This window comes from Brassica rapa, chromosome A08 (assembly GCF_000309985.2).
Source record: "Brassica rapa cultivar Chiifu-401-42 chromosome A08, CAAS_Brap_v3.01, whole genome shotgun sequence".
Lineage (NCBI taxonomy): Eukaryota > Viridiplantae > Streptophyta > Magnoliopsida > Brassicales > Brassicaceae > Brassica > Brassica rapa.
The window spans coordinates 8,650,529-8,668,157 of NC_024802.2; the positions used below are offsets into that span (position 1 = coordinate 8,650,529).

The window sequence follows — 17,629 nt, forward strand, 5'->3', positions numbered from 1 at the left end:
AACTTTCAAAGTCATCATGTGTTATATGTATATCTCTAAATTTTTGAAGTATTATTTTTGTAAAGAAAATTCATAAATTAACAAAGCTTTTGAAATGTATCCGGAAGATATAAAGATTTTGAGAGAAAGTTTCATAAACTCATATATCATTCATGTACTTCGGACGGAGAATAAGAGGACGGATAGTCTAGCACGCATGTCAGAAAACAATCGTTTTTTGTCGTTCATATGGATGCAGAGTTACCAACTTGATTTACAGAATCAGTCCAATGGTTTATCATATTTTTCACTCTAAAATAAAGTTTGAGTTTGCTCAAATGGTACTTTATTTTATAGTAGAAAATAAAGTGATGAACAAAAAATAAATAAGTTACTCTATATTTGGAGTAAACCTATTTTTTCCTCTATTATAGAGTGGGAAATAAAATACTATTGGAGCATTTTTACTCTAAACTTAATTTTAGAGTAAAAAATAGAGTGAGATTGGAGATGACCCAAATGTTGATGACCAAAAAAACAATACAAAACTTTCGGTAACTCTTTAAAAATTTAACAAATTTGTTATTCTTAAAATCAACCAAAACTTCCAATAACCTCTGTGCAACTACACTACTTGTGTTTAGAAACTTGGGATTAAGATTTTCCAAGTTAAAACTTAGGACAATGAAAAAGCAAAATACAATTTCAATAACATTGTCAAGAGACCTTTACATTGCTAGTCTTTACCACATCAGGTGAACATACAAAAAAAAGTCTTTACCACATCAGCTTCAGTGACACACATTTCACTCTTCTTCACCTGAAATCAACAAAACATAAATTAAGATCAACCATAAATCCACAAGGGACAACAATCTCAGACAAATCTTTTGAGTCAAGAAAGAGAGAGAGATTTCATCATATATACCTTTTGTTTTTGTTTAACTTACCAAGGAGCAGACACAATTGTCTCAAAATCAAACTCCACATCTTCAAGCTTTACACCAAGATCTCTCGCACATGACTCCACCTTCCATATCTTTCTGCAGGCTTGATCCTTCTGTTCTTCCGCTGCTTCCTTCTTCTCTTTCAGAGCCGCTTCTTGCCTTTGCAGCTCGAGAATCTTGCGTTTAACCTCAACCATCTTGCGCTCGGTCTCACCAAACTCTAGTTCAGCCTTGTGCCTTTTGCTAGATTCATCCATCCTCTCTTTGTCAAGACCTCTACGTCCCTCCAATATTTTCAGTTGCCTACCCTTGAGAGCCAACAGCTTGTTGATCCGTGATAAAGGCCTTGTAACATCAAACCCATGCTCCTCTAGCTTGGTAAACGTGTCTTTGAGGCTATCTAGTTCGCTTACGGTCACGTCGGCCTCCATATCTTTCAGTTTCTCTAATAATCCAGAAAAGGTAGCCATCATCCCTAACGCAGACCCTTCACGGAAATCTTCACTAGTCGACTCAATCAACGGGCTAAAATGAGGACGTTGTGGCAGTTTCTTGAAGACTTCCATTGTTTCATAAATCTTCCACAACGGTGACTTATTTGCAAAGGGCAGAACCCTCATTGTGTCCGTTGCTTGAGTGTCCTCAACATTAGAAGTAGGGGTTCGCACTAGACAGATCCAAAACAATGAAAAAAAAGAAAGACACTATTCTTTAGCATATCTACAAGTATATGAAAAAACATTGAGCTTTAAGACATACATACATACCAGTATCATTGAGGTCTGACTTGTGTTGTACATGTCCTCGTTTCCTCTTACGACAATAAAACTTGCCAAAGAATTTGGATTTTGTCTGACAAAATGGAAAGAACATTACAGACAGTTCAATGACAAATATATTTGCATTAGATAAAAACCAAAACAAGCAAATCTCTACCTTTGGTCTTTTGTGCCAGATCCCATCTTCCCACTCCATTGGAGGCCTAACATCAGAGCAACTGACTTGCACAGAGGCCACCTTTGTTTCCCCGAAACTAACCATGTACCGTCCCTTGAAGACAATCCCTCTCACCACACCTTCACACCATACAGAACCAACAACCACCTCAACACGATCCAACAACTCATACTCTCCAACAGAAAAAAGAGGTTGTCTTGGCCTGACTTCTCGCGAATCAATGACACTGATTCTCGATCTCTTGCTGCATCTGAAGGACGTATCATCACAGTACTTGACAATGAATCTCTCCTCATTCTCCACCTTTTTAATGATCATTGCCGGACGCCAAGCGGATGACCATCTCAACTCAACCATGGTCCCAGAACTAAACTCGGACTTGCCCAGCTCCTTCAAAGACATATAACAAAGAGGATAAGTCCAAAGTTCAAAACTTTGACATGCAACACAAAAACCCACAACGTTTATATAATAAATCAGAGCATCGTATACCTTGTTTTCTGGTCGGACCCATTTGGAACCGGACCAGTCAAGGTGAGCCCTTAGCTGCTTTCGCTCGAACTGATTGATGTCTGGTGGTGAATCGAAATAAACAAGATATGTACCATCCTCCTCTTTCCTTTTAACAACCAGACCACTCCACCAACCACCTTTGTAATAAGCGTCGACCACCGAGCCTTCCTCAAACTCCTCTGCTCCGTCATCCTTAGGTGGGACAGGCCGGATTAAGCTATGATCCACGATTTCGGTCAGGTCAGGTGAGACGAAAGGTCTTCTTTGAGCAGCGTCCTGTAACGGACTCGGAGCAACTTGCGTTGTGATTTGGTTGGGCTGTCTTCAAGAATGGCTCTGTACCAAGCGCCTTTGACGCCATCCTCCTCGTAAGACACTTCTACTTCAGTGTCTTTTGTAATGGGTTGCATTTGCTCCGACTTTACTCTGGAGAACAGAAAAGATTCGCCTTTTCTCTGGAACTGAAGAGACAACTAAGAGTGAGATTAATATGTCATTAAAAACAGATTAATAATGTCCTCAAAGGTTTTTTTTTTTTTTTTTTTTTGTCAACAATGTCCTCAAAGGTTACCTTCAGTTTCTAAGTCGTTTTTGGTAGAGAAAATATTTTGTTGGTAAATAAACAATTTTTTTTTCTCCGTTTGATAAAGGAATATGGTTGGCTGCGATTTCGCGGATATAATTTTGAATAGTATCATAGTAATTAAAAATAATCTTTTTATTTTAAATAGTTTGAAAATAAAAAATCTTGGTATTGAGATATAATCTTAAAAGATTATTGAGATATAGTGATAATTCTATAAAATTTAACATAAATTTCTAAAAGTCTTCTTATAACATAATTTATGATGAATAAAAAACCTAAAGATTAATGAACAAAAAGTTATTTTATAATACTTTTTTACACTTCATGTTATAAAAACAGATGAAACTAATAGTTGTAGTAATACGTAAGATCCATGTTTTTCGGCAAACAAATAAAAAATTAAGTATCTAAAAGTATAAAATAAGCAAGAATACAACAAACAAATTTTATTATTCTTCACTCATGTTTTATATATGTATCATTTCCTTTTTCCTATTACAAAAAATAAGCATGTCAATTTTATTATAATCAAAACTATATCAATAAGATCTTAACGTCTTGTATTAATATATTGTTTCTGTTTTTTTTTTAATTTATATTATAATAAAACTTTCATTGATTAATATTATTTTAAACTATTTAACATATAATTTTATTATAATCAAAACTATAATAATTATATTAATAGAGTATATTAGCTCTAGTCTCATATTAATATAATGTTCCAATTTTTCAACTTTATATTACAATAAATATTTTCATATATATATATTAAAAAACTTACCATATATATATATTTTTTTAAATATACAAATACTTGAATCATTATGACAATGATAACTCAACTATACTATCAACATTTGTCACTGAAAAATGACTGAATATTTTTAAAATTGTATATTTGACTGTTTTACATTCATTAGACACATATTTAGTATATATATATATGTATATTGAGTAAAAAAAATATTATTAGGTTCAGGTTAATTATTTTTTGTAATTTATGATTTATTGTATCCACTATTAATAGAAATATGTTTAAAATTTATTATATAATTATTTCTTTCATATCATATGTATTTATATGTATATTCAAAATTTTATAATGTAATATATGATATTTAATTGTTCTATAAAAACATTATGTTAATTCTTATATATTTTAAATGTTTAATTGTTTATGTGATAATATAGATTATATTAGGTAGTTCTAGAATTAGTTTCCTTTCTAAAATTTTAATTAAATAAATAAAAATACAAATACTAACAACCAGTCAAATTAAGGAAATTAATTCTAAATTTTACCTACGAATGACACCTAAACAAAAGTCATTTAAGTGACTTTTCAATTAATACATAGTAGGATTTTTCAAGAGAGATTTATACTTTAGGTCAATCGACTCACTTATACACATACTATTTATATTATACTAGTGGTATTCGAGCACTGTGCGCCAGGTTCGTGTATTTTGTTTTGAGTTCGTATGTTTTATTCTCTAATGAATTCAAAATTTTTTTTGATTCATTTGATAGTTGTTACTGACAATAGTGTATGTAGTTTTCACCGCTCGATTCAATAAAAGTTGAATAAGGGTCTGAGTGGTTTCTCCGCTACTATCCGCAAACGCAGATTTTGCGGTTGGTAACAGTTGACAGTGTTTCGAAACAATCATACAAACCGCTATAAATCGCTTCAAAACGCTTAGAACCGCTCCGGACCTCTTAAAATCAAAAGTTGGTTCCAACTAGCGTTTGCGGTTGCATGTGGATAAATAAATATAAAATTATTTTCAAAATTATTTTAAAATTTTAAAATTAAAATTTTAAAATGGAAATATTATAAATAAAAATATATACATATTTTATATATTAGTTAAAATTCACAAACAATATCATAATTTGTTTTACAAAATCTTTAAACTAACCATTCATTACAATTTTTAAAATATTAATATACACATATATAAAGATATACACATATATAAAATGAAATAAAATATTCTTTTAAAAGTTTTAATACAAATCTTCAAAAAATTTTTTATTAAATCTATAACTTTCAACTAATTAAAGAAGTTTAATAAATAAACATAATACTTTTATTGATCATATTATATTGATAATTATTATATTTTATATAACTGTATGTTTTTATATTTTTATAATGTTATAATATGTAATATTGATAATTTATTATTAAACCGCTGTAATATCTTATAATCAACAGTCGCAAATATCCTGCAAACGCAACAATTTTCAAACGTTGTGCCAGTCATACAAAACGCTTAATAGCGCTTGAAGCCGCAATCACACGCATCCGTAAACTCCCGCACCCACAACTGCAACCGCTAAATTTGAACCAGTCGGACCCTAAATAGCTGATACTTGCACCAAAATTAATATAGTTAAACTTAAAACATAAAGTAGAGTTGATTTTCCAAAAGAAAAAATAAATGTAAATGCATGTGTTTGTTTTGTGATTATCTTGTTAGAAGGAATATAATTAATTTTTTAATCTTCTTAAATTAGTGACAATCTTCGCATGCTTTGTCAATGTTGATGTGGCAATCTATTAAGAGATTTATTGTAGATGTATTACATACTTAGTCTTCAAAATAATTATGAATCCAGTAAGTGAATTCTTAATCATGGTCCAACATTGATTGGACCTGAATTGATTATTTTTCCATGATAGTTTATACAGCTATTCATTTCTCTCGTCGAAATTACCTATGCACAACATTAATATACCATAAAATATGTACCGTTGTCATAGTTTCCATCTGAAGATTGACGAAGATGGTTGAGTCCTTTGATAGATTTGCGGTTGTTGAGTATAATTTAAAATAAATTATTAAGATCATTAGTTTATCTCTTTATGATCTCTCTCTAGGAGCTCTGGGGAGAAACTAGATCTTTTTTAGTCGATTAAGGCTTAGATTGGTAACGATTTCCGCTTTAGGTTTTGGTTTTACAAATATGGCTGTAGAGAATTTGGTTGTTGAAACTTTGACTCTTAGTCTAAGTTTTATTAAAATAAAATTGATAGTTAAAATGTGTTATTATATTATTACTAAAAATTTAAATATATATGATTTTAAAAGTTGTACAATATGGATCTCAAATGAACAAGAAATTTTTTAAGTTTTAGTAAAATTGTTACAAACTTAAATAAAAATTTAGTTATGAAGGAAAGAAAAAAAAAAAAAAAATTCCATAGAAAAATATAAAAAAATTTAAAATCGCGTATTGTTGGTTTTAGAGAGAAAACACAAAAAGAGAGAAAAAACTTCAAAAGACTTTAGAGATTTTTGGATGGTTAATTTTTTTAAAGTCTGATTGGTGAAAATGAAGGTTTAGAGATTTTTTCATCCCAAAGCCTTGAAAGCCCTAATGCCAATTGGACCTTAAGCCTGCGAGGTATACTCTCGAGACGTACTTTGAAAAACTAGAGGTATTGATGAAACTTTTGTACGTGGAAGCTTATGTATGAATTTGTGAGTTCTCAAGTGTATGAGAGTGTGTTCTTAATGGAGAGTTAAAATGTCTATTTATAGGAGATTCACAAAACTTAGTCATAAGATAACTTAACATGTGTTATTAAATCTGCTTAAGCTTTTAACACTTGTTACTAAATCATCAAGGTTAGATACCAAGTGAACTTTAGTAATTGTCATTTGTCACTAAGTTGCATAGTTTAGTCACTAAATTAGATTAGTCACCAAATTTACGTAGTTTAAGTCATTTGTCACAAATAGACTTAGCTTAGTCATCAACTTTAATAAAAAGTTTTTCTATCATTTTACTCAATCTATGGACTTGCAAATCTGATGGATTTTTTCTTACAAAGTATAATATTTACTTCACATTAGATTAGATTTTTTACTTAGTCCAATAGGCTTGTAATATTCTATTCACATATACTCAATTTTTACTCAACCCAAAAGACCTGTAAAAATAGTTCTAACAATATATTCAGTGATGTTAGATGAAGTGACATATTCTCTACGATGCGAATGCATCTTATTTCGTTTCAAGATATCAAATACTGGTTAGACTTAAATCATTCGTACCTTGTTGATTCTTCAAGCATACTTTTTGGTTAGTGGTCCCTCGAGCATGAGATTGGATTTGAACCATCTCTTTCATCGTTAAATCTTTTCTCAGCGGATCGTGTTTATAAATTTATTTTGAACCTAAGAATAAATTGACATTTTTCAAACTGGATCGAATATTGATAGAGATACAAAGCTTATTTTCAATAATAACTAATATTTTCTCACGGACTCAATTTCAAGAAGTTATGCCTTGGTATATTTCGTTTAAATGGAGAAGGAACATGATCGTAGAGAATAAAAACACATAACATGTTTGCCTTGTGCCCACGTTGATCGGGATAAGCTAATCGGCGAGGTTCATGGGTCCACGTGTACAGTAAAAGTTTTTTTTTCTCTCTTTAAAAATACTAATATAATTGTTAGAAGAGAAATTCTTTCATATATTATTTTTTAAGTTTTTATCATAAAAATAATACTAAAAAAAATTAAAATAGTTTTTTTTTTTATTTTAAATTTTTTAATATTTATATTTTATTTTTAAAAATTTGAAATCTTATTCCAAAACCTTAACACTTAACTTTAAACATTAAGTTTAAATTAATTAATCCTAAAATAAAAATATATTTTTCTTTTTAATAAAATTTATTTTGGTGATTTTCTTTTTACCGATTACTATTTTTGTGATAAAACTATTTTAAAGAATTTTTTTAGAAATTAAAAATATACTTGAGAGCGTGAGTGTGTCGGCAATATATATACCGCACCACGCGTAGTCCTCGTCTTCTCTGTCTTATTACACCCATCTTTTTCCGTTGTTATATCAAACTTCCGACGTCTTATCATCATGGGTTTGAAGGTACGATTGATCAGTTTGGACAAATTTAGGTTTTGCTTTCATATTGGGATCTACTGTTTGTTTAATTACAGTATCATTTCAGATGTGATATCAGATAAAGAATGTAATCGATCTTACCTGCTAAGTGATCTCGAATCCTCGATTTTTCTGTGTAGCTGTGAAACTGTTTGCTCAACAGATTTGGGCTGCGAAATTGTTTTCTCCAGTTAAGCATCATCTTTTGTTCTCATAAGCGTATATAGCTTCATGAAGAATCGAATCTTTTTTTAGGTTTGAATCTTTGTTTGTAGTGACGCAATTTAAAGTCTCTTTATCCCCTTGAGATATGAGAATTGGAGTAGTAGTATGTTTTGATGGTGGTCACTGTTTTAGCTAGGTAATTAGAAATTGTTCTTCTTGGTTTGTGCAGGAGGACTTCGAGGAGCATGCTGAGAATGTCAAGAAGCTCACAACGAGCCCCTCAAACGAAGACTTGCTCATCCTCTACGGACTCTACAAGCAAGCCACCGTCGGGCCTGTCACCACCAGTTAAGATCTTTCGGTTTGCTTTTTGGTTCAACTTTTGCTGTTTTAATAAAGCTTTCTTTTTTTTTTTGTTATGATTGACTCGAAGGTCGTCCTGGAATGTTCAGCATGAAAGAAAGAGCCAAGTGGGATGCTTGGAAGGCTGTTGAAGGTAATTCATTTCATGTTTGAGTTGCTAATGATTTCCTTGTAACCTGATGTAGTTTTTGCTGTTCCTGTCTGAAGTTCAATGGTACTCTCCCATGATTCGAGAGGGGTTTTTGATTTTGTCTTGGTTTTGTTTGTGGATGTCAGGGAAATCGACTGACGAAGCCATGAGTGACTACATCACTAAGGTGAAGCAACTCCTTGAAGCAGAGGCTGCCGCGGCTTCAACTTGATGAATATTTACATAATGATTCATCCTCTGTCTGCAGTAGTCCTATATCTAAGCTTCAAATAACTTAGCATAAGACTTGTTCTTCTTGTTTCTTGTGTTTCTATCGTTTATGAATCTGTATTTACTTTGTGAACTTGGTCTTGGTTTTAATATGTCACTAGGTTAAGATCTGCGCCTTGCGCGGGATGAACATTATATATATAAATTATTTTATATATTATATGTTTATAATATATTATAAAATAATGAATATATATTGAATAATTAAAAAGTCATTATCTACTATTTATATAATTAAATTGGTGCGAACATATAAATAAATTTTATAAATCGAAAAAAAAAATTTTCTATTTGATAAGATATATAATTAAATTTAAATGATAGTAACATATATATGGTATATTTTAATATTAATATTTAATAGATGATGTTTTTTGCTCTTTTTTTTGTCATTTGTATCTGTTATAGCAAAAAGTCTAAATTAGTGATAACAAAATTTTCACTGTGGGATAAATGGTTTAAGTAATTTATAATATTTTAAAAAATTAAGTTGTCAATATTTTTTCAAATTTTTATCAAAAAAATGTTAAAAGTAAATTTCAAAATTAAGATATTTATGTATTTTTATATGGCATATAGTTTAATTTTAAATGATATATATATTTATATATCTTTTATTTTTGATACTTATTAAATGAGACTTTCAACTTATATTATTTTTTAATTATTTGTATCATGTCTTAACAAAAGTTTTAAATCATAGATCACAAAATTTGAATGTGAAACTTTTAACATTTTTAGTAATTTATACTCGTTTTTAAAAATTCAAAATATAATATATATATATATATATATATATAATTTTTTTATTTTTATTATATGGTTACTATGATTGTTTAATTTATTTTAATAGCTTAAAATTAAACAAATATAATTATAATACACACTTATTTTTATCAAATCTTTATTATTCAAAATCATTAATTGTCATATATACTTTAGCCACATTAGGCAATTCCGTAATCTTATTTAAGGAAATAATGAAGCACATTAATAATGTATTTATTATGGTTTAATAAAAAGTTTATTATATATTTAGATGGACCAACCTATTTTACTAAAAATTCTAAAAATTATTATAGTAATGACACATGGCTACAAAAAAATGTTGTAATGCTTCTCAAATAATATATAGGGGATATGGTTTGGGCTCTCTCTTGTGATATTGGTCTCAAGACTCTCAACGAAGCGGCTTAATGAAAATTGTGACCATAGGTTATCTGCGTGTAAATCTTATCTACAGGGTATATGTCCGTTACCACATGCATCATAATCATGATAATCAATCGCATTCCATCTTTTGTCAACGCAATCAATTTAAAAACATTAATTAGTAAGAGTATAAAACTCCGTTTTAACATTTTGATTCACGTAAATTATACATTTGCTCTCCAAACATATTTTATTTCACAATAATACGAGACCGCATATATATAACAACAAACAAATCAGGTATTTACCTAACTTTAATTTAATTAATAAAAAGTATATAATATATGCTTCCTCTGAAAAGATGATTTTTTGCATTTTTATAAGAAAAGCACAGGTCACCGTTCGAGTATCAGCAAACCTGAAAAAGTTCAACTGGTAAGGCAGCTGTAAAATTTGTTATATGTAAATGCAGTTCTGTAAAATTTCCAAAATATTGCCATGAGTAGGATTTGTTAAGTTGTTATTGCCGACAACTTTAGACGGCATCAAATAGATAGTTAACTCCATTCTTTGGTTACTATAAGGCTTTGACACTTGATATGCTTTGCAAGTTACATTTATTCCATTAAATGGGTATTACTATAACTAATTTAACGACTATGATTCTTGTCTCTTAGGGCATCTCCATCCCTACTCCATTTTTTCCTCTAAAATGGAGTAAAAGTGAATATGGAGTAAGGAATGCTCCAACCCAACTCCATATTTCACTCCATAATGAAATTTACTCCATAAATAGAGTAATCTTTTTTTTGTTTGTTCATCACTCCATTATGGAGTGGGAAATGAAGTAGAGTTGGAGCAATTTTACTTCATTTTCACTTTTACTCTATTTTTAAGGAAAAAATGGAGTTTTACATTAGAGATGCTCTTACGTGTACTTATTCTTTTAGTGCTAAGTGCTAACTAACTTTTTTTCCTTTTGTATTGTATCAGGTTGACCTGCGAAGAGCAAATAACTGTGAAATAATGCTTACGAAAATAAAGATTCCTCTACCAGATATGCTTGTAAGTTTTTGCTGTCAGTATATCCGCCGCTCATTATTTTAGCATTGGAACATGTCTTTGTGTATCATTTTACCTAGTTGAATCTCTTTTATATCATGTTCACGTGTATACTAACCGAGAATTTCATATCTATTTCTTATCTTAGAGCGCAGTTCTAGCCTTAGATTCGTCAGTTCTGGACATCGACCAGGTTGAAAATCTCATCAAGTTTTGTCCGACGAAGGAAGAAATGGAATTGTTGAGGGTAATTTTAATTTTTTTTTGTCATACTTCTCTTGAGAATGTTCTGTTTAGCTTCGAAACCCTAGTTGCTTTTCCTTGTGAAAGGTTTATCTACTCTGATTTTATTAACCAGCAAGCTCGATCAGAATTGTACCAAAGAAAGATCCTGTTCATATATTCCTTTCAGCAATTCTTTAATACCTAAAGCTAACCCGTGCTGTTTATTGTCTACAGAATTATAATGGTGACAAAGAAATGCTTGGAAAGTGTGAATAGGTTTGTTCCAGTTCTTGAAGCATTGGATGTTATATGTTCATAACCTTTGTTCTGACTCCTAACTTTGCAAATGTATCAGTTTTTCTTGGAACTAATGAAGGTTCCACGTATAGAAGCAAAGTTACGAGTGTTTGGCTTCAAGATTACCTTTGCTTCTCAGGTAATCAATCAATTAAGGGTCAAATGTTGGAACCTTTTGGGTAAGGCAATTGAGAGAATAGGGCGATAGCCCGCACGTACGGTAACGAGGGGGGTTCGCGTCTATACGTGTAGTGTGGTGGTTGGGCCTACCCACCCTATTTGCTAGACTGGTCATTGTTGCGATGTAGAGGAGCCTCAACTTATTCCCTTTATGGTATTGAACCAGTAACAAGATCGTCGTGAACCTCTCCTTGTGATCGGGATGAGGTAAATGCCTCCCAGCCGGGGGGCGGATCGAATCGGAGGATATGCAGGAACTTCTTTATGTACGTGTATGAGATATTTTAACTACAAATACTCTCTGCAATTGGTCTTTGCTGTCTTCAGACATGTTCGTTGATGTTATCTTTTTACTCTTTTCAGGCGGAAGACTTAAAAAGCTGCCTTAATAAAATAAACGCTGCTACTAAAGAGGTATATACTGGAGGGTGAGATCTTCTAAGTCATGGAAATATACCTCCATCGTTTTCTTCTTTTTTTTTTGGTAAAATATTAAATATATACCTCCATCTTGGTAATTAAGTGATTATTATCATGTTACAGGTGAAGGAGTCAGCTAAGTTGCGTCAGATTATGCAAACAATTTTAACACTGGGAAATGCTCTAAATCAGGGAACTGCAAGAGGTTACATATATTCCTATTCATTTTCAATTTTATGTTTTTTTTTTCTGTAGCATCTTTCGGTAATGTATTGCCTTTTGTGTTCCAGGGTCTGCTGTGGGTTTCAAACTGGACAGTCTTCTTAAATTATCCGACACTCGTGCAAGAAATAACAAAATGACTTTGATGCATTACTTATGCAAGGTAGATGCACATATTTCTCTTATCTCAATAATTCCAGAGTGCACTTTTGTATTAGAGGTGCATAAAACTGTTTACCCTGTTAGTTTCCTTAAGATGAACTTTGTAAATTTTCTTTGCTACTGTTTAGCTTGTTGGTGAAAAAATGCCAGAGTTGCTGGATTTTGCTAATGACCTTGTTCACTTGGAAGCTGCCTAAGGTACCCTTTTTATTCATGCTTGCTTTGCTACGCCCTTCTGCTAGTGCTTGCATTTTCCTTACTAGGTTCTGAAATTGCAGATTGAATTGAAAACATTGGCTGAAGAAATGCAGGCGGCTGATAAAGGCCTTAAAAAGGTTGTGCAAGAACTCGTAGCTTCAGAAAACGATGGTGCAATTTCTCTGGGTTTCCGGAAGGTGAGCTACATGTGAATAGATGTTCATAGTTTTTTGCTCATATTTGTTAATTCATCGTAGCCTGATGATAAGATCCACAAAATCTTGGTAGCTGTTCTAAATGAGATAACTTCATTTTTTCAGGTGTTGAAGGAGTTTCTTGATATCGCTGAAGCAGAAGTGAGGTTGCTTGCTTCCTTACATAAAGAATCTGTGAGTTATACTATTATTTAGTTGCACACACCCTTTGGGACTTCGAAGTCCTAATACTGATTTGTAATTTACAGGGAGGAAATGCAGATTCCTTGTGCCAGTACTTCGGTGAGGATATGGTAAAGCTATTATGTGATAAATGCAACTCACTCATCTCCATTGTGATTATCTGCAGTGACCAAGATTCTGATTCTTTTCATGAAAACGTTCATCAAATCTCGAGAGGAGAATGAAAAACAGGCCGAGGCTGACAAGAAGAAGCTAGAGAAAGATGCAACTAAAGAGGTGCCATTGGCAAAGAAAGATAACGAATGATGTTAACCTCCAGAATCCATAGACATGGAACGTTAACAACCCGAGGGGTTCAGACCGATGAAAGATTTGTTTTATAGTACTCGATGTTGCACATACCAAACACGAGCAGAGATCTTTCCTAGATCATAGACAACTTTGATGATGGAAGTATAAACTCTATATGATCATCACTTCATTCATTGATGTAAAATCCGAGCTTCGTGTGTATGTCCTAGAAAATATTTGAAACTTTGTATATCTTTTTTCAAAGAATAATAATTTTCTTTACATTCTACTTGTCTGCATAATATAATGCAGAGAAACAATTAGAAACATTTGTTGTTGTTCTTGTTTGAGCTTGTTTATTTCTTCAGTTTTGCAAAGATGAAGAAGACTCAAGACCGAGCAGAGGAAACTTCATCTCGAGGAGCTTCCATTGGAAGGATAGGAACAGAGAGAGGTGGTGTTCTCTTTGTTACAGTCAATTTCAGTCCTTCTGTAGTGTGTATTGTAGCTCCTGTGGTCATTTTTACCTATCCATCCACAAAAACGAATGTCAACAAGCCTTTATCTTTATAGTTCAGGTTATGAAATCTTTGCGTTGTATCGAGACAAAAAAAGGAAGAGTTTGATTAAAGACTATACCGGAGGAGCTCCTGGTGCAGTCTGAAAGTTAAATCTTCGAATAAGCATTGCGATTGCTACCACATTCTACAAACATATCCCAGTTACTATAAGAAGATCTGCTAACATGTAATAACTAATAAGTATTGATTGATGTAAATTGTGTCTCTACCTCAAATGAAGCAAACATGTCGCCTATGCATTTCCGAGGTCCTCCACCAAACGGCAAGTAACTGTAGAAGAAAAGTTCAACTCAAGTGGTAAGCAAAATAAGGATATATTTGTACCTGAAGTTTTGGTTTGTCTCATTTGGGTTTGGTCCATCAAGAGGCCATCTCTCTGGATTGAACTCTTCCGCATCATCCCAATGAAGGGGACTTCGATGTAGATTCCAAACAGAAATGAAGATATCCTCTCCTCTGTCAGTTTTTTTCAAACACAAATCTTCAGAAGTTGCATTCTTAAACACATGCTATTTACCAAAAGCGTATACAAATGAAAACCATAATGTTTGACCTTTTTATGGGATACGGTCCAAGTTTATCGTTCTCTAGGGAACGACGGATCAGTACTGGTGGTTGTGGATATAATCTCAATGACTGCACCAACACCAAAGTAAATTGTTAAACCAAATAAGTACAAGATATTCAAATTGCTTCTTCTTTTTTTTTTAACCTCATTCATGACTCGGGTAGTGTATTTCAGCTTCTTCATATCTTCTAAGGTTGGGAATCTATCTCCAATAACAGAATCAACCTACACACAGAACCAAACATGTCTTTTTTGACCATGTGAATGTTCTTGTATGCGAGAATGAGATGTATCCATACCTCTTCTTGAAGTTTGGCCACTACTTTGGGATTCTGCAATTACCAACAAAAGTTATACATTTTTTTATTTGGGAGCAAATTTAACTGTTTGTTGTTATATGTCCACACTCTTTACCGTTGTAAGAAGATAAAAGGTCCATGTTAAAACCGCAGCTGATGTTTCATGTCCAGCTATAAGCATTGTCATCAAGTCATCACGTAGCTGCTTGCTAGATACCTGAAAACAAAGTCCAAGAATCAATTGAAGCTGATAAAAACTATTGGAAGAAGACACAGATAGATTGTTACATCGTCTCCTGAAGCCAAGAGGAAGTGAAGGATGCTTGGATCTCTTTCGTTCATATACTCCTCGTGAAACTGAAGCTCCTCTTCCTCTACCATTCTCTGTAAAGACAACAGGATGAGAATCCAAGAGAGAATGAACAAAATTCTTGGACTTATACCTTGCAGGTTGCGATCAAATCATTGAGGGTGTCATTGATCAACTTGAGAGAAGTAGCAACTTTCCTCTGACGTGGGGAAATATCTTTCCAGATTGGTATGTCCCAAACAGGAATAGGTGAAACACTTCTATCTTCAGCTTCTCTTAGAACAGTGTAAACTGCCTAAACAAAAGAGTAACACAAAAAAAAAGCTTTCATTATCGTTAATCCAAAGGTAACAAATCTGGAAGCAGAGGAGGGGTTCGAACCTCGATCACACCGGTATCATTGGTTAAGGAGTCAAAGTCGTAATTAAAAACCGCCTTGCCAATAATATCAAGCGTCAAGCGAGAGAAGAGTGATTCCATCTCTACATCTTCCCCTGTAGATGCAGCTGTATCAAGCTTCTGGCAAAGCCTATCTGAAGCTTCTCCAAACAAACTGATCATAGCTGCTACATACTAAAACAAACAGAGAAAACGTAAAACACAAATGGCTACTACAATCTCCAACTGTCCTTTTTGGTCATAAATTGGGTTACCTTCATATGCAAGGCAGGGACGATGGCACGCCTTCTCCTACGCCATATCTCCCCATCAGCAGGTATGAGTCCTTTCCCCATCACAAAATCTAGAATTTCAGCTAGAATCCCCTAAAGATTAACAAGTAGAGACGTATAAGGAAACAAGACCATGGGTTGCTAAATGTCAGCTAGTGTGTTGTTTTGTTCACCTTGGAGTAAGCTTTAGCGTTGTCCTTTAATATATGCTTAGCAATAGAAGGATCCGACACGATCAAGAACGACTACGGACAAAACCAAGAACACATAAGTGATTGGATTCAGAACTATCCTCAATCAATATAAAGCGCAAAACACACACCTTTGGACCAAAGGTCAACCTGAAGATACCACCGTAAGTAAGGAAAAGCTCATAGAGAGGGATGAAGAAAGCTTCGTTACGGACAGCCTGAATAGACCCTTTAGCCTCTGGAACCTTGAGGTAATCTTCGTTAGCTCCGGTCCAATCAAACATGAAATCCAGAACATTGCTGGGAACTCCAAGCTTAGATAAACCATTCTTTACTGTTGATGGGAAGCTTTCACAATGAACAATAAAAACAAAAAAAAAACAAAAGCACATGTCATATAACAGAACACATGGTTGTGTCTGAAGCAACATAAGAATTATCATTTGTTACAAAAAGACAAACAAACATAAGAATTATCATCAATACTTTAATGTCTAATCCATGTTGATTGTTGATTTGAAAACTCACCTGGATTTGCGTACAGTGAAGGCTCCAGAAGCAATCCGAGCAGATAACTCAGCACGACGCTTCTCCTCTTGAAGCTTCTCGATGCTTTTCACTCCATTAGGTACTGACTTCTCCTCAGAGGGTGAGGGATCTCTTCCATTAGAAGAAGAAGAGAAAACCACGAGTTTCGATCTCCGAGAGTGAGTTACTGGTTTAACAGAAACGGGCGTATATGAAAGAGGAAACGCCATAGCCATGAAACCGGATTTGGCTGGAGAAGCCTCAGTTACAGAGCATGAAAGCAATTCAAAATTTTGAAGAAAAGTGAAGCGGAGAGAGGAAGGAGGAGGAAGAAGATGGTGAGAGAAGTGACGTGTCGCTTTTACTAACGTGTACTCATTATCTCTTCTTTAGTAGTTCTGTTACTCCAAACTCTTAAGGTTAACAAATCTTTTCCTAAACACATACGTGTTTTACACGTGCGAAATCTGCGCGTATGTTAAAATGCTTCACGTCATTCTCATCGTAGATTAGTCAATGTCAATGGCCTACTTTCTTTTGTTTTCGGACCAAACAGTTCATTACTACTTGAAAGAGTATTACAACTACTCAGCCGAGTTCGAATCAATGGCCTCCTATTTTTAAGTCTTGGGTATCTTTTTAGTTTTTAAGGGCTTTGGTTGACCTAAATTATAATATCGATCGAACCGGTTTATGAACAAACCAACCCGAACCTATATTTATTCGACAATGAACCGGTTCGGCGTGACTTTTTTTTTTATTCATATTCTATCCAAATATTTAACCAGACACTTAAGAATTCATCTATCAAAATGAACCATTTACTGGATTAAGTAGCCCGGATACGACATATATGTTTTGAGAAATCTCTAGTCGTTACATAGGAGTAGTGGTACAAGATTCTCAGGCTATAACAAGAATCTGAACTTTTTATGAATCAAACATTCACTTTTTTTTAACGCTGATTTATTATGATATGAGAAAGATTACATAGACGATTCGACAACCGACAATACT

At 33.0% G+C, this 17,629-nt stretch overlaps 3 protein-coding genes and 1 pseudogene across 3 annotated transcripts; 2 read left to right on the forward strand and 2 right to left on the reverse strand.

The window, feature by feature from the left end:
- Positions 1-544: 544 nt before the first annotated feature.
- On the reverse strand, positions 545-7,128 carry LOC103833841 (DUF724 domain-containing protein 2-like). The gene is given in 7 exon segments (XM_033278040.1): positions 545-799; positions 908-1,593; positions 1,694-1,778; positions 1,863-2,273; positions 2,376-2,648; positions 2,651-2,869; positions 7,075-7,128. Coding segments are annotated over 6 exon segments (1,710 nt in total). The 3' UTR covers positions 545-799; positions 908-925.
- Positions 7,129-7,739: 611 nt separating this feature from the next.
- LOC103833793 (acyl-CoA-binding protein) lies at positions 7,740-8,967 on the forward strand. Its single transcript, XM_009109854.3, has 4 exons — positions 7,740-7,893; positions 8,303-8,420; positions 8,507-8,569; positions 8,713-8,967. The coding sequence occupies exons 1-4, from the start codon at positions 7,882-7,884 to the stop codon at positions 8,796-8,798; spliced, it is 279 nt and encodes a 92-aa protein (XP_009108102.1). The 5' UTR covers positions 7,740-7,881; the 3' UTR covers positions 8,799-8,967.
- Positions 8,968-9,997: 1,030 nt separating this feature from the next.
- LOC103833842 lies at positions 9,998-13,815 on the forward strand (annotated as a pseudogene).
- LOC103833794 (protein LUTEIN DEFICIENT 5, chloroplastic) lies at positions 13,699-17,003 on the reverse strand. The gene is made up of 15 exons (XM_009109855.3): positions 16,613-17,003; positions 16,216-16,432; positions 16,067-16,138; positions 15,876-15,986; positions 15,604-15,795; positions 15,356-15,517; positions 15,201-15,296; positions 15,028-15,129; positions 14,913-14,945; positions 14,758-14,838; positions 14,599-14,681; positions 14,370-14,501; positions 14,255-14,315; positions 14,104-14,169; positions 13,699-13,991 (listed from the first exon to the last, which is right to left on the reverse strand). Exons 1-15 carry the CDS (start codon positions 16,846-16,848, stop codon positions 13,854-13,856), a joined length of 1,782 nt encoding a protein of 593 aa, XP_009108103.2. The 5' UTR covers positions 16,849-17,003; the 3' UTR covers positions 13,699-13,853.
- Positions 17,004-17,629: the final 626 nt, after the last annotated feature.

Bases quoted from the DNA above. Each gene is read 5' to 3' on its own strand.
- LOC103833793 (XM_009109854.3), top strand. The intron at 8,421-8,506 runs GTTAAGATCTTT...ATTGACTCGAAG, and splicing joins CGTCGGGCCTGTCACCACCA to GTCGTCCTGGAATGTTCAGC. The intron at 8,570-8,712 runs GTAATTCATTTC...TGTGGATGTCAG, and splicing joins TGCTTGGAAGGCTGTTGAAG to GGAAATCGACTGACGAAGCC.
- LOC103833794 (XM_009109855.3), bottom strand. From the start codon at position 16,848: ATGGCTATGGCGTTTCCTCTTTCATATACGCCCGTTTCTGTTAAACCA. The intron at 15,130-15,200 runs GTAACAATCTAT...CTTTGTTTTCAG, and splicing joins TCTTGGCTTCAGGAGACGAT to GTATCTAGCAAGCAGCTACG. The intron at 14,170-14,254 runs GTAGAGACACAA...ATATGTTTGTAG, and splicing joins ACATGTTTGCTTCATTTGAG to AATGTGGTAGCAATCGCAAT.